General features: G+C 37.3%; 1 protein-coding gene across 3 annotated transcripts in view; it reads right to left on the bottom strand.

The window, feature by feature from the left end:
- Nucleotides 1-420: 420 nt before the first annotated feature.
- The window catches only part of THADA (THADA armadillo repeat containing), a 313,338-nt gene continuing 297,040 nt past the window's right edge, over nucleotides 421-16,718 (bottom strand). For all 3 annotated transcript variants that reach the window (XM_060247508.1, XM_060247518.1, XM_060247527.1), the window contains exons 37-38: nucleotides 5,978-6,141; nucleotides 421-1,171 (exon numbers count right to left, since the gene is read on the bottom strand). In XM_060247508.1, the coding sequence (XP_060103491.1) occupies nucleotides 818-1,171; nucleotides 5,978-6,141 (518 nt within the window). In that variant the 3' untranslated portion in view covers nucleotides 421-817. The remainder of the gene's footprint in view (nucleotides 1,172-5,977; nucleotides 6,142-16,718) is intronic.

Consider the following 16,718-nt stretch of genomic DNA (forward strand, 5'->3'; position numbering starts at 1 on the left):
AAAATAGTGAGGCAATAAGTAACAGATGCTATGTAAAAATAACGAACAGTAAGGTGCATTGCCATACTGAAATTCTTTCAGCAGTTGCACTCAACCCTGCTTCATTTCTGAAGGAAATTTCTGTCATACCACTCCTATGGAATTGTGTTTTGTTCAGCAGCCTTGTTTCCCCAGGTAAATGTTTGTGGTGATATAGTTCTGATTTTTTTCAGTGATGCTAGATAAAGAGTCTAAAAGTAACTGACATAACTTACATTAGCGGAACAAAGCACACCTGTACTTTATTTAAGAGAACTGTGACCATGACATATTTTGGACAATGGAATTTTCATTCAAAGAACTTTTTGTGTATCACTTTTTGTGATATCAAGGGTAAAGGGAAAAAAATTCACAAATGATGAATTTCTGTATTTCTCCAGGTTCAGTTCAGTAAGGATATAAAAAAAGACTTTTATTTCAGACCTTTAAAAAGTAACACACAATTCAGATTATTTGCTTGTCTATGGATCCTGGTACATTATGACAAAAAAAGGAATATGAACAGGAACAACAACTTGTGGAATAAAATCAGAAGATCAGAACAGCAGGTGGCCAGCACCTGTTGCATGGAAATAAACTACTTTAGCTGCAGTAAAACCTTGCTTGGCCCTGACTGAAAAATGAATGAAGGCATTCAGGGAACATTCTTAAGAAAGTCAAACAAAAATGTATCTTAACATGTATTGTCACAATTCGTTAGACTTTTATGACATCAAAATAAATGCACCACTCTTTTCCACACAACATGATTACACTGGAGCCACCACTGATCACACTGTCAACAGTCATCATTTGCAAGTCCTTCTTGGTTCCTGCAAGTTTGATTTGCAGGATCAAGTAAGGCGAGTATCTTAAGGCAAATCGATATTCTCTCCCTTTGAATAGCTAATGTGGTGAATTCTGCAGACCGTGAAAATTCTGGAACTGGAGGCATTTCTTTAAGAAGCTGCGTCACAAGCCAGGATTGATCAGATGCTGATCTTTTCAATTGCTGGAGTTTTTCTTGATCACATGGACTGATATGACTCACTGGTGTGAGCAGGAGGAGATGTTCGCCAAGCTGTCTTGCATGCGTTAATTTCTCAGCCCAAAAATTTGCTTGTCCTTTGTCAAACAGATAGTCATTTTCCACCTTAATAAAAACAGAAAAATTGTGTTAACAAACTCTATTTTTCCTTTTGGCAAGGACTACTTTTGGAGTAATGTGGCAGTGCACAGGATAAGTGAATCATGACTTGAGTAAATAGAACAATGAACAGGCCACATATACCATATCATGAAGAATATAAGTCATAGTAGCCATGGTGGTAACAGCAGCTTTAATATCTTCAAAAAAGAATGTTAAAACATGGAGGGCATATTAGAGGTATATATTTTCTGTATCTGGGAGGTTTCATGGATCTACATGAAAACCACATAGCTGTAGTAAGTGTCTTCTAGATGCTGGACCCTAAGGACAAGTGACAGAGGAGAACTGTTACCATTATGTGCTACTTGAGCGGCATCTAGCTGTCTGCTTGTGAAAATAATTCTGGGCTAGATGGACCTGCAGGGCTACTCTTAGGTTTGCAATGTGTGTACATGAACAAAAAAATATATGCACTGAAGCAGTATGTAGCTACATGCAGTGAAAGTTTCCCCAAGTACTTAGTTTTTACATGGAAAATATTCAGTGTCATAGGAAAGCAATGACTGGCAATACATTAATTGCAAAATTTGTTTGCGTCTGTAATAATGTTTTCCTGGTGGTTATGTGTGAGATAACATGTTTATTGATTAGTAAATAAATGTGAAAAGAGTGGAATAAAACCACCACTGTATATAATAACGCCAATAAAACATCTAATTATGAGCTCACCTTGCTAGATCTTATTTGACCTATACAGCCAAAGCTAAAATTCTTTTTTAAATTTGTCCTCACAAGTAGTGGAAGAGATGATGTGGTCACCAATCTAATATGGAACTAACAAGTAATGCAGATGATGCCACAGAGAGTGGCAGTGAAACAGAGATGTCCCAATGACATCCATGAATCATGTTGAAATAGATTAGTGGGCAACCACATCCAAAGCATATCATGCCAAGTTCACTGAGTGTGCTAAAATTAATTTTCTGGGTTGTTGTTTCTTCCCCCCTCTCCTTAAAGAATGTAAAGGAAGTAGTACATGCTTGCAGGATAGGGCGGGGTATAAATAAAAATATATATATTATCTTTAAACTTGTACAAGTATTATTCCAATAAAATAATTTCTATAATTATGCGATATGTTCGAACATTTGGACCACAACCCTCTCATCATTAAATACTTTGGTCTAAGCATTGGTTACCATTGGAACATAAAATTAGCATGAAATGTTACTTTTTGTTTGTTTAGCAAATATAAGTAAACAAATATACTAAATTGGATCACACTCTCTTTGGGACACTGGAAACTTTTCCAGAAAACGTTTAGATTCAGATTTTTCCACTGATGTATGGATAAAACAGCATAGCTAAAACAGAGGAAGCCAGAAGATGCAGAGATGTAGCTTAGCAAAGCACAGAACACCCATTGGATCAGTGTTTCCAGTTGTATAACTCTGAGGCATTAAAACTTTTTTTTTAAAAAAAAATCCAAAATGATATTCTCAGGTTCAAGTGACAACCATGCATGTTTTACAGCAATAATGGGGAAACAATGCTAACAAAAATAATGGGTTTTTGTTACTCATGTAAATGGATGAAAATGCAGAAAGCTGTATCAAGGTTCTTTATTCACATTAGATTTTTTTTTTTTAAAAAAAAAGTGGAAATCAAATGGGCCCCTAAATGTTAAGACAGGCCTGTTTGAGATGTGCAGACTCAGCTTGCCTTAATATTCTTGCCTTTCAGAGTTGTATGTAATCAGTATAATAATTTAGTATCCCATGAAATGTTTGGAATGGATTTTTAGAAGAAGAAAATTACAACAGTCAGCGAAACAGTAGTAGAACATCAAACAGAGATGCTAACCCCTAAGCTTATGAAAAGTCTCATAGTACATTTCAGGGTTCGTTTAACTATATCAGATGACATTTGTTATTTCAAAACTACCACAACTTTGCTTTATAGTGTCAGTGGTATTTGTGGGCCTTTGAAAACAAAGCTAAATTCAAAAGGTAATATAAATCTTAACTTTCAAATATCCAAACCAGCAGGGCTTTACATAACATAGCTCTACTGAAGCCAATGGATTGAGTGACACAGCAACCATTTGCTGTTTGTGACTGGACTGCATTTGCACCAATTCTGACATGATACCTTCCTTAAACTGACATTAAATTCTATTCCTGCAGTCAGCATTATGTACAACCATATTTGCACACAGCGGATTCAGTGCCTGTGGTTTTAATCTCCTGGCACAGGGTTCCCTGGGATAAGGCAGGAAACTTCTCTGCAATTGGTTTCAATGCTGTTTTTCACAACTAAGAATGGCTTAAAGGGTTTTGCAGGGAGAGCTGAACCTCTGTATGATAGCTACTCACACTGGAGAAATTAGGAAGTGGGATGGAATGCTGTAATCCCTGTTATTTTCAGTAAATTCACATGATCTGCTAGAGTAATAAACTGATACCTTCCAATGAACTCTAGAGTAATGTTATGCAAAACAGTGTGTGCACATATCCAGAACTTTATTACTGATTTTCATTAGTGAATTATATTAGTTCTGTTCAGACATTGCACAATAGCATGATTTAATTCAGGGGTGGGAGCTTGGGAGCTACAAGTGGCTCTTTTACACATATTGCGTGGCTCTTGAAACCCCACTCACTGCCCCATCAGCTAGCTTGAAGAAGGCATTTGTCTCTTTAAATCACTTTGCCAAACCAGCTGGCAGCTTGAAGAATGTATTTAGTTGCTTTCTTTCCATCTCTCCCTGCTCCCTCCCTCCATTTTCCTTCCTGTCTTGTGGTTCTCAAACATCTTGTTCATTCTGTGTGGTTCTTAAGTTAAGCCAGTTTGGCCATCCCTGGTTTAGTTAATGTGGTTAAGTGAATGCAAGCCACTCCACTAATTACAGTGAGTTAGAGACCAAATGAATCTGAACTTGGTATATTAACCTGTCTTAATTATGGTTTGCATGATATACAAATGCAGACATTCTTGTTTAATCATGGTCTAATCCTGTTTTGTTGCTCAGTAGCTGCGATCACACACAGCTACACTACATAATGCACTTTCAATGCACTTTCCAACTGTATGCTGCCAGTTCACACTGTAAAATACAGTTGGAAAGTGGACTGAAGGTGCATGTGTGTGTTCACAGCCAGTGATGGCCTCTCTGGCTACAGCGAGCAGCGAATAAAACCAGCATTTGTCAAGGTCTGCAAACACAGCCCTGGTTTGGTAAACTAAACAAAGTAAATGAACTATGGCATTACATGATGTCCAAATTCAGCCAGTTACTGAATTTGCACAATGGAAATTAGTGTGGTCTTGTGCCCGAGTTAAGAACCAGAGATTCCTGATTAAAACATGACTTATGCTATGAACTCACTAGGTGGCCTTTGGCACCCCAATTTGTCTCAACAACAATTGCAAGATGTGGCCTGGACTTTCCCCATTGCTGCTTTTGTGATCCTAGAAGCTCGAAGGAAGCTGGGGAGTGACCATGTGGCCAGTGATCCCTTGGGCCGCATGGCCAGGTTGGGGACAAGAACTCCAGCAATGGCAGCCAGGACTCTGTGTGCATCAACATCAGGTCAGCTGGGGGGAGGCAGGTGTCCCAGTAGGCTTTACCTTACCACTGCTCCCCTATATAGCCAAGCACCACACAATCCTCAGCCTCTGATTGCCACAGCTTTCCCACCAATACTCCCTGTGATTCACTTGTTATCAGTTATGTTTGTGTTCATGACTGTCACAGGCAGTTTTTGGGCAAGGGACGGATCATTTTCGTTATGGATGTGGTGCCTGCGTGCCCACATCCTGCAGTTTTGGGACTCGTTTAAGGGGTCTTGGAGTAGAGCCATTTTCAGCACTATGCCCAGTTTGTCGGCGGTCAGTGGGGCTCTCACCACAAGGTGGCAAGAGAACCATGCAAGCAGCTGGCATACAGCTCCCTGGGGTTTGCCACTCTAGGGAAGCACCCCAGTGGGCAGGCTGGGGGGGGGGGCAGGCAAATTGCCTGATTCATGATCTGTCCCTATGCTGCACCAATGCTATGCTGTAATCAATAAAAGCTGAGGTCACTTGCCCAGACCAGGATAGCCCCAAAAAGCCTGATCTTGTCAGATCTTGGAAACTAGGCAGGGTTGACTCTGGCAAGTACTTGGATGGGAGACTTCCTTGAAATACCAGTGGTCAGGAGGACAGGAACAAGCTTTATTTAGCCACCTTTCTGAATATTCTCCAGGCTCCCAGTAGGGGTGAGTCACTAGAAGTCACCATGACTTCCAGGTGCAGACTGACAGACAGATACACACACACAAAAGAATTATTTTTTAAAAGCTGTGGTCACTTTATCTCCAAAATCAAGATTGTCCGTGTCAATTCCTCAACTGCGGATCCTCTATGCCCTGGGGCCCATAATATGGCTAGAACTATTATCTATTTTAGTAGGGTTGTTATAAGGGATAGAACAAGGTTATGGCCTGTATCTTGCAATGCTACTCAGCAAAGTATGAAAACTTTGTTCAGCCTGAAGATCCTTTTGTTCTTCTGCCGGAGGAAAATGGATTGTATGTGATGTGCTTTGAACACCTGAAAACATTATATAAACTTTTAAGAATTTGTAAAAAAAACCCCCAAACATATATTTTGAAACATATAAAAATTTTAAAAAACCATGATACATTTTATTTGTATATGTTGAAAAAAGAAGTGGCTCTGCATGGTTTGAAAAAAGAAATGCTGCATCATTGATTATAATGGGAACAAAGCATTTTTAGTGCAGGCAGACTCTGGCTGGTAAATTACCAAGGTTGTAGTCTCTAAATATTTCAAATCTTCTTTTCCTAACAACCACTCTAGCAAGACTGGGATTCCAGCACTGGTCTGATTCCACAGCTGTAACAGTTCACATAGTATTGAAAATGTTAAATCCAAGGCCATTGATGCGTTTACGACACGGAAATCAAACTCTGCAGAGACAAAATAAAGTTGCAGGGTGAGAGGTATGCTGGTCATTGCGTTCATAACATATATGCCAAAAAAGGCTATATTGCATTGCCAAATTACATATACATGTTTGCTTCAATTTGCTTAGTTTCTCTGATTACTGACTTTTAAAAATATAACTTATGGGCAAGGAATCAATTAGTCATCCATTTCATGATTTTCTTAAAACTGACATTCATTCTCTGTGGATGCTAGGATCAACTCTGGGTCTGGTGACGGGGGAATGCCACTTCACAGCAATTTAAACTTTTCTCTCAAGTCTATTAAGAGGTTAACTCTAGAAGGATCAAACTATACTCTGAGGATAAAGGTTTGATTACAGCATGTCTTAGAACAATCCCCACACCCCAGTATCAGATATGGAATTCACAAATCATGTTAACTAAAATAAGGTAAAAGGGGCTGAAACATGCCAGGTTTCTCTGCAGCTGATACATTTTACAGCATTCAGAGAAAAACTGAGCAGAAAACTCTATTACTGGATCATGCGCAAAGGAAGGGGAAAAAGCTAATCTCGAGGTGTGTGAGCATGAAGACAAATCTCTATAAATATGCATATTAAATAATAATGAACAGACATCCAACGCATGGACTTGGTTGATGCCAAACTATGGCTTGGATTTAAAAAAACAAAACAAACTAAACTAGATCTGTACGCTGTCCTAGAACATACCCAACATTCCTCAGTGGCTGTGCACTGCGGAAGGTCACCAGGCATCAGTGATGGGCAAGGTATCTTTAAAGAAAGTTTTTTCTAACACCACTGATCATCTAATTGTGGAACTGCCTATTAAGTTTCCCAGTAGGGTTGCCATATGCTTGCTATAGAGTGGGAGATCTCCACTCCTGTGGAACTTGCCTTCTAGCGCTCTAGCAGCCAGTGGGAGAGGGGGGAAAACCATCACTGCTGTGATGTTATTTCTGGGAAAACTTGGCAGTGAACTTATACCTCTCTAGGAATTACTACAAACTCCATGGTAAAATCACAGATACTCGCACATACCCCTGCCCTACTCAGTCTCCTGCTGGCAACCCCATTTCCAAGGAACTCCAAAGTTTCCCCAGAACACAGTCTGAAAACTGTTCTCCCATGTTCATAATATTTATTCTACAGTTCTTAAACTTTTAACCTTAAATATGAACATATGAATCAGTTCTGAAGAAAAACACAATTATAAGAACTGGAAAAAAGATTTAACTTCTGATTTGCCTTCTTATTTCTAATCCTTCAGTGCTTTTAGTATTATATGATTAAATATAATTCTGCAAATGGAAGGATCAGGAATGTTCCCTTCAGTGTCTTTGTTGTTATTTTAAAGATACCTGGTATTCTCATTATCAAGAGCACCAGCAATTGCAGAGAAGGAACAAGCAAGAAGAGGGCTACGGTTATTGCAACAGTTGTTTTCAAGGCGTCCTGGCACTCAACATCTGTGTTGAGATGTTTGTCTAAAAGGTGAAAATGACACTATTTCCAGAGGTCCTAATATTCTATCCCTAAACACACACTAGTTTCATGACCAAGTCTTAACAGTTCAGGCTACTCATTTTTTTAAAAAAGTTAATTGTTTCATGAAAATAAACTTCAGCTGCAAACTAACTGCCAATATGAAAACATAGAAGCAGGTCTATAAAGGAGAAGTTTTAACTTGTTAGGCCACAAAAGTAATGATAAAAATGTCAATTATAATTTTCCAAAATTTAGGAAGTTCTAAAATGCAACAATGTCAGTCAGATGGAAGACATATTTTATTCAATCACATTTAATTGGTTAAAATAAAAAATCTTTTGTTTCTTTAATCAGCAATTATAGAACTTTTAAAGGAATGCATAGCACACACTTTTAAAAAGGTTGATAAAAAACCCTTTCCAGTTATTTTAAGCTTTAGGAAGAGCATTTTATAAAAGATAGGAACAAAAGTGTTTTGTGTCTTTCCTGTTAATCCATTTAATGTAGAAAAAGACCTCCCCCACACACAGTCATACACCACAAGACTTTTGATCATGCCATATGTAAACATTTCTCTTGGTAGACTATTATATGCCTTCAAAATATACAACTCTGCATTTTCCCCCAAGGAGAATTCTACGAGCATACCTACGGGCTACTTTCAACATTACCAAAGCACTAAGAAACATAACATGACTGCTGTTTTGAAAATAGGGATCCAGTCAAAGAAGATGTACAGTTTTCTGTTTACTGAACTTTCCTCTTACATTGCTTATATGAATATAAAGTAATAATTTAATCTCATCACAAAAAGTGTTCTTCAGTGTTCACTGCAGAAGGGCAGCTTGTATTTAATGAAACTAAAGACAAACAAGGAGCTCAGTCCAATTTAAAAAAAACCCTGTAATGGGTTAAAGAATAGCAGTATTGTTCTGTTGAAACAATTTTTATAGCTACAAAAGTATTTTCTCCAAACTAACAAGAGGAGTATTAAGTGAACAGAGTGTGCTAAGCAAAACTATTTATTTTGAATATTTTAAAAGCCCAATCTTACTTTTTATTAGGTATGTAATGATAACCAGAAATGAGTAAAGCAGATTCCCCCCCCCCCATCATACCCACAGAGTCATGCATCAATATAGGTAGACACTTAACAGCACTGTATTATTGTCAGTCACACAGGTAAGTTGTTGACACTTGCACAGCTAGTTAGTATGCCTGCTGGGATAACACAGAAATGACAGGGGAAAAAAATCCCAAACCTAAAGAGAACTGAAAACAACAGCACTGAAGTCCATGACACTGCTATCAACCATCATGGAGCAATGTGATAATGACATGCTCATATTAGCGGTACCTGAGAGGGGCTAGCCAACGCATGATATGTCCCGCCTGCCCACATAACAACAGTGCTCTAATTGTATGAAGGACTGTGGCAGAGCCCTATCACTATCACATACTCAAGATCTCTGTAAATGGGGGTTAAAATCTTCTTTTATAAATTGCTACCTCTTTTGACAGCAGAGGAAGGATGGAGAGATCAACCATATAACCCAGCTAACACCACAGCTCACTTGGGAGAGGAAGCCTTCCCAGAGAATAAGTGCTCCAAGAAAGAGATGGTACATTTTGCAAGACAAATGGAACAGACATACAACAAGCAACGTAGGGACAACTGCACATTCACAGAACTCACCCCTATCTTCTCCCCAGTAGCTCAGTAGAGGAAAAATGCACTAATTTGGGAAGCATGAACAGTTCACATATTGACAGCAGCAGTCCAATCAGCAGCAAAACAGGAAGGACCTACAACCCACAGCTCATGTACTGAAGGACATTTTGCCCAACTACTTCTCAATTAATCCAAGTGACAGAAGCAACCACATATATCAGCACTGGAAAGACTAGAGGAACAGTGCAGGTTTCAAATGCCTGAGGTCCCAAGTTTGAGACCCGTCTGGTTATCTACCAACAAGGAGTCCCATATACAGGCACATTGAAGATTTAGCACTGTTCAACCCAATTAATGCAAATGGCTTCCTGAGATTATAAAAAGGTAAAGGTAGTCCCCTGGGCAAGCACCAGTTGTTTCCGACTCGGGTGACGTCGCATTATGATATTTTCACGGCAGACTTTAAAAAAAAATGGGGTGGTTTGCGATTGTCTTCCTCAGTCATTTACACTTTCCCCCCAGCAAGCTGGGTACTCATTTTACTGACCTCAGAAGGATGGAAGGCTGAGTCAACCCTGAGCCGGCTACCTGAACCAGCTTTCGCCGGGATCAAACTCAAGTCGTGAGCAGAGAGCTTGGACTGCAGTTCTGCAGCTTTACCACTCTGCGCCATGGGGCTGTTGAGATTATGAGAGACACCCAGAGAAACAATTGGCCTTAATTTGCTTGGATGCTGAGAAAGCTTTTGACATCGTTTGCTGGCATTTTATGTTACAACAGTTGAAAGGCATGGAGTGTGGTGAACATTTTCTGAAAGTAGTAAAAGCAATATATTCCTCACAAAATGCAAGGGTGACAGTGAATGGTGAATTAAGAGACGTTATTAAAATTCAAAAAGGTACAAGACAAGGCTGTCCATTGTCACCTTTACTTTTCATCCTATCTCTAGAGATGTTGAATAATCAAATAAGGAAAGACCCAAATATAAAGGGAGCTGTTATAAAAGATGAACAATACAAACTTAGAGCTTTTGCAGATGATTTAGTCTTCGTATTAGAACAACTGATGGACTCAATTGTCTGCCTTACAAATAAGATTAAACAATTTGGCCAATATGCAGGATTAAAGATTAACTACCACAAAACAATTTTTTTTTGTAAAACAATTTTTATTAGTAACATATGGTAATAAATCTATATCTATATCTTACATCTTTAAAAATTTATAACTACCCCATATATTACTTTCCACCCACCCCTTCCCCCGTTACTTGACCCCCGCCAGTGTTATTTACTTTAAAAAACAAATATTAAAAGTACCCTTAACTATTAAAACAAAAATTTATATTCTTCTTCTCTTTAAAAATTATTATTAAAAATTGTCCAATGTCCTTTTATTTTCCACTCTTTTTCTATATATCTTCTAAACTTTTTCCACTCCGTCTTAAAAACTTCTAAATCATAGTCTCTTAATATTCTTGTTAACTTGTCCATTTTACTCCATGTCATAACTTTTATAATCCAATCCCAATTTTCTGGTATTTTTTCTTGCTTCCACAACTGCGCATACAATGCTCTAGCAGCTGAAAGCAAGTACCAGATTAAAGTTCTATCTTCTTTTGGAAATTTTTCCATTTGTAATCCCAATAAGAAAGTCTCTGCAACCTTTATTACTTCATATCCCAATAACCTAGAAATTTCTTATTGGATCATTTGCCAATACTGTTTTGCTCTTTCACAAGTCCACCACATATTGTAGAAAGAACCTTCATGCTTTTTACATTTCCAACATCTGTCTGGCATCTTGTTATTCATCTTTGCTAATTTTTTAGGAGTCATATACCATCTATACATCATCTTAAAACAGTTTTCTTTAATACTTTGACATGTTGAAAGTTTCATAGAGTTCTTCCACAAATATTCCCAAGTTTCCATCTGTATTTCTTTATTTACATTAATTGCCCATTTGATCATTTGAGATTTCACTATTTCATCTTCTGTAGACCATTGTAGAAGTAATTTTTATACTTTTGAAATTAATTTATCATTGTCTCCAAGCAGAACTTTTCCCATTTCTGTTTGCTCTTTCCTTATTCCTTCAGTTTTAATAATTCTCCACCAAGCTCTTTATTTGTTGCATTTGGAACCAATCATATTTATGATTCAACTCTTCAGCAGTTTTCAGTTCTATTTTGCCACTTTGTATTTTTAATAATTGATTATATGACAACCACTTTTCTTCACCTATCTCAGCCGTTATTTTTATTACTTCAGCTGGCACTATCCATAACGGTCTTCTCTCATCTCCATATTTCTTGTATTTCATCCATGTATTTAGTAAATTACTTCTTATATAATGGTGAGAGAAAAAACTGTCCATCTTCTTTTTTCCATAATACAAATATGCGTGCCAGCCAAATTTATTTATGGACCTTCCAGCGCCAAAAGTTTTTTATTTAACAATGTTATCCATTCTTTCATCCACACTAAACAAACTGCTTCATGATATAATTTTAAATCTGGTAGTTGAAATCCGCATCTCTCTTTTGCATCAGTCAAAATTTTCATTTTAATCCTTGGTTTCTTCCCAGCCCACACAAATTCTGAGATTTTTCTTCGCCATTTATCAAATTCTTTGCCCTCCTTCACAATAGGAATAATTTGAAACAAATACATTATTCTTGGTAAGATATTCATTTTAATTGCAGCTATTCTACCCAGCAATGACAAATTAAGCTTGTTCCATTTTAGCATGTCTTCATCCATTTTACACCGTAACTTCTCATAGTTATTTTTAAACGAGTCAATATTTTTCATTGTAATCTCTACCCCTAGGTACTTTACCTTAGAAGTGACTTTACAGCCCGTTAGTCTCTGTAGTTCTTGTTGCTTAATCATCTGCACATTTTTACACAGAATTTTTGATTTTTCTCTATTAATACAAAGTCCCGCCAACTCCCCATATTCTTGTATTTTAGCTAACAACAAAGATGTAACTTGTATGGGGTTTTCATTTATAAACATTATATCATCAGCAAAAGCTCTGTATTTGTAAGTAAATCCTTTTATTCTTAGACCTTCTATCTCTTTTTCCTCTTGGATCTGCATCAGTAATATTTCAAGAGTCATTATAAACAACAATGGTGAAAGCGGACAGCCTTGTCTGGTACCTTTGTTGACTTTCATACCTTCTGTAAGGTCTGCATTTATACACAACCTTGCATTTTGTTCAGAGTATATCGCTTTTATCATTCTTATAAAATTTTCTCCCAGCTCCATTTTTCCATTACTGCAAACATAAAGTCCCAGTTTAAATTGTCAAATGCTTTCTCTGCATCTGCAAAGAATAATGCTACTTCTTTTTCTGGATGTCTTTCATAATATTCTACAATATTTACAACAGTTCTAATATTGTCTCTTATTTGTCTTTTGGGAAGAAACCCTACTTGATCCTCCTTTATAAAGTTTATCAAATGTTGTTTAAGCCATTCTGCCAAGTTTCTTGTAAATATTTTATAGTCATTATTTAATAGCAAAATAGGTCTATAATTTTTTACGTTCGTGACATCTCTATCTTCCTTGGGTATCAACGAAATAACAGCTTCTTTCCATGTGTTTGGTATACTCCCTCTTATTCTTATCATATTCATCAACTTCTGCAGTTTTGGTATTAATTCATCTTTAAAAGTTTTAAAATATTTAGCTGTATATCCATCTGGTCCAGGTGCTTTCCCATTCTTCATTGCATTAATTGCTACTTCAACTTCTATTTTTTCAATAGGATCATTCAAGATTTTTCTCATATTTTCAGTTAAGGGCTCTATTTTTATCTTTTGTAAATACTCATCCATCTTCTCTTTATTTTAACACCTTTAAACAATTTGGCATAGTATTTAAAAAAATCTATTTTTATTCCCTCTTGAGTAACCACTTCTCTTCCATCTACCACAATTCTGTTAATAACTCTATTTTCCCTCTTTTTCTTCAATTGCCAAGCCAAATACTTCCCTGGTTTATTTGCTCCTTCAAAGGATTTCTGCTTAAGTCTTTTCAAACTCCATTCCACTGGAGAGCCAGTTTGGTGTAGTGGTTAAGTGTGCGGACTCTTATCTGGGAGAACCGGGTTTGATTCCCCACTTGCACCTGCTAGTATGGCCTTGGGTCAGCCATAGCCCTGGCAGAAGTTGTCCTTGAAAGGGCAGCTGCTGTGAGAGCCCTCTCCAGCCCCACCCACCTCACAGGGTGTCTGTTGTGGGGGAGGAAGGTAAAGGAGATTGTGAGCCACTCTGAGACTCTTCGGAGTGGAGGGCGGGATATAAATCCAATATCATCATCTTCTTTATTTAACAAATGTCTCAATTGAGTTTGTAATATTGTAATTTCCCTTAAAATTTTCTTTTCCCCTGGTCTTTTTCTCAACTCCCCTTCCTTTTTCTTTATTTCATTTTGAATGTCCAACAACTGTCCCCCCCAATTTTTTTTTGACAAAGAATATGACAATAGAACAAATTCAGTCCTTTCAGCAGAAATCAGGATTTTTATATGAAAAAAAAAAATCAAATACTTAGGCTTATTTCAAAATAAATTATTTCAAAATACTTATTTCAAATAAATGTAGCAGTTTAAAAGCAGATAATTATGACAATCTACTTAAAGAAATTAAAAAAGATTGGAAAAATGGCATGACTTAAACCTATCTTTAATGGGAAAAATACCTTTATTAAAGATGAATATTTTACCAAGATTACTGTTTTTATTTCAAACTATTCCAATATTTTTAAATGGTGGATTTTTTCAGGAACTGAACAGGATGATTGCTAATTATGTATGGCAAGGCAAAAAACCTAGAATTAAACTCAAAGCATTGCAGGATTCTAAACTAAGAGCAGGCTTGGGCCTGCCAGATTGGCAGTTATACTATAAAGCATCAGCACTGCTATGGGTAAGAGACTGGATACTCCTGAATGACAAGAGACAATTGTTACTAGAAGGACATGATTTTACTATGGGTTGGCACGCATATTTATGGTATCAAAGACTTGAAGGCCATTCCTATTTTAAAAACCATTGGTTTCGAAAATCTCTGTATCACATCTGGTCATGGTTGAAGCCGAGAATATATCAAAAAATTCCAAGATGGGTCTCGCCAGTAGAAGCATTTACCCACCCAAATCTTTTAAAAACAAACCAGAACTATAAGTATGATGACTTGTTGGGAAAAGACAATCAACTGAAAACCAAAGAAGAATTGGAAAACGTGGATATTAAAATGAACTGGTGGTTGAGAATGCAAGTTGAATCACGATATGCCAAAGATAAAATTATAGGTTTTAATTCAGAGCAATATGTATTTGATAAAATTCTATTGGGTCCACAAGAAAAGTTAATTTCTAAACTATATGCATACCTACTTCAAATGAAGACACAAGACGAAGTTGTAAAGGACTGTATGGTTCAATGGGCAAAAACCTTTGGATATAGTATTGCATTAGACGACTGGGAGAGACTGTGGAAATTCAATGTCAAATTAACTAGGTCAGTAGCCTTTAAAGAAAACCTATATAAGATGTTTTATAGATGGTATCTGACACCACAGAAAATTATCCAAGATGTATACTAATATGTCCAACAAATGTTGGATATGTACCAAATAGATTGGTTCCTTTTTTCATATGTGGTGGACATGTGAGACTGTGAAAGGATATTGGAAAATGGTCCTTGAAATATTACAGAAGATCACCAAGACACATTCATTTTAAACCAGAACTATTCTTATTGAACATATTCCCTGAGGACTATTCCAAAGAGAAGAGACATTTGTTGGCACATTTTAATACAGCAGCTAGGATCCTCTTGGCGCAAAGATGGAAGTCTTAGGAAATCCCCACAAAAATGGACTTAATGGGAAAAATTTTGGAAACAGCAGAGATGGACTTCTTATCCCAGCTGCTAACTGGGAAGTCTAAAGAAGAAGCAAGAAAATATTGGAGTAAATTCGATGCCTGGTTAGATAATCAAGACTCTTAAGATTCTCTGATGTGAACTTACTTATTTTTTCCCCCTGTATTCTATATTATAAAACTTGTTTCTATTGGAAATGTCAAAATTATTGGATAATGTTAACAAAAGGAGTATACTATAAAATGTGAAATGGAATTAGTGTAGTCGAGACAAAAATACTAGAGGATAATTTATAATAAGTGTTGGTAGAATTATAATTTTTGAAAGTTTTTTTTAGGTAAAATAATACCGGAATTGTGCTTTCTATTTCCCAATTCCCTACCCCTATCTTTTTTTTTCTTTTAAAACTAATAAAACATTTTGAAAAATAAAAAGAGATTATACCATTCTGCCTTTCCCCCAAGGCAGCAAACAACAAAACAGGAAAACATTTTGACATTAAAACATCAAGACATTAAAATAGCAATTTAAAATATAAGTGTATATAAAATATTTAAACAAGTAATTAAAACATTTAGTTATTTATTTCATTTATATCCCGCCCTATCCCACCGAAGCGGGCTCAGGGCGGCTGAAACACAGAAAGAGAGGAGGGCCAATAACAAAACGAAGTCTTCACTTGCTGGCTGAAAATAATAATAGAACACGACAAACAAATTTCTCAGAGGAGGGAGTTGTGCCACCTGACTAGCCCCAGATGGCGGGGGCACCTGAAACAGGGCCTCTATAGATGATGGTTGTGACATCCTGCAACCTTCATGGTCCAAAACACCAGTTGTGATAAGTAGCATAAACAAATATTTGTTTTTAAGTGACTACAGCTGGAGGGAAGGGAAAGACAGACTGTGGGAGAGGAGATGTGGAAAGGGATGCCTAACTCTTCCAGCTATCCAGTTTTCCTGTTCTAAATCATTTTAAAAGCTGCCATTGGCACCTCAGGGAAAAACAGGCTTCTGCCCTCCTGGCCTTCCAGTGCAACTGTAAAAGAATTCTTCTGCAGACTGTTTGGGGCAGCCCTGGCCAACAGGAATATGTAGCCGATTCCCCACTAGCCTTGCTGCAGTCTTGTGCTCCTTTTTCCCCATGGTGATTCTGCCTGATTTTGCACAGCCTGCTGCAAAGCTGCAACTTGCCCTGCCTCTTTCCTAAGTTCTCTCTGCAGTTTCAAAATCTCCTACAGCCATGGAGAGAACTTGGGAAAGAGGCGGGGCAAGTCACAGCTTCACAGCAGCCTGTGCAAAATGGGGCAGAAGCACTGCAGGAAAAAGGAGCACAAAGCTGAGGCAAGGCTAATGGGGAATCAGCCTGAGTCTTGAGAAAAAAGCCCATTTCTTTGTCCAGACAGTGGAGTGCCCTCTCTCATTCTGGAGACAGAAGAAGGTCAGTAATGTGGAGTCCAGTCTGGATCTCAACAGGCTAAATGCCATTAACACAAATGCACAGTTGAAGACAAATCAA

Source organism: Heteronotia binoei, chromosome 1, assembly GCF_032191835.1.
Source record: "Heteronotia binoei isolate CCM8104 ecotype False Entrance Well chromosome 1, APGP_CSIRO_Hbin_v1, whole genome shotgun sequence".
Classification (NCBI taxonomy): Eukaryota; Metazoa; Chordata; class Lepidosauria; order Squamata; family Gekkonidae; genus Heteronotia; species Heteronotia binoei.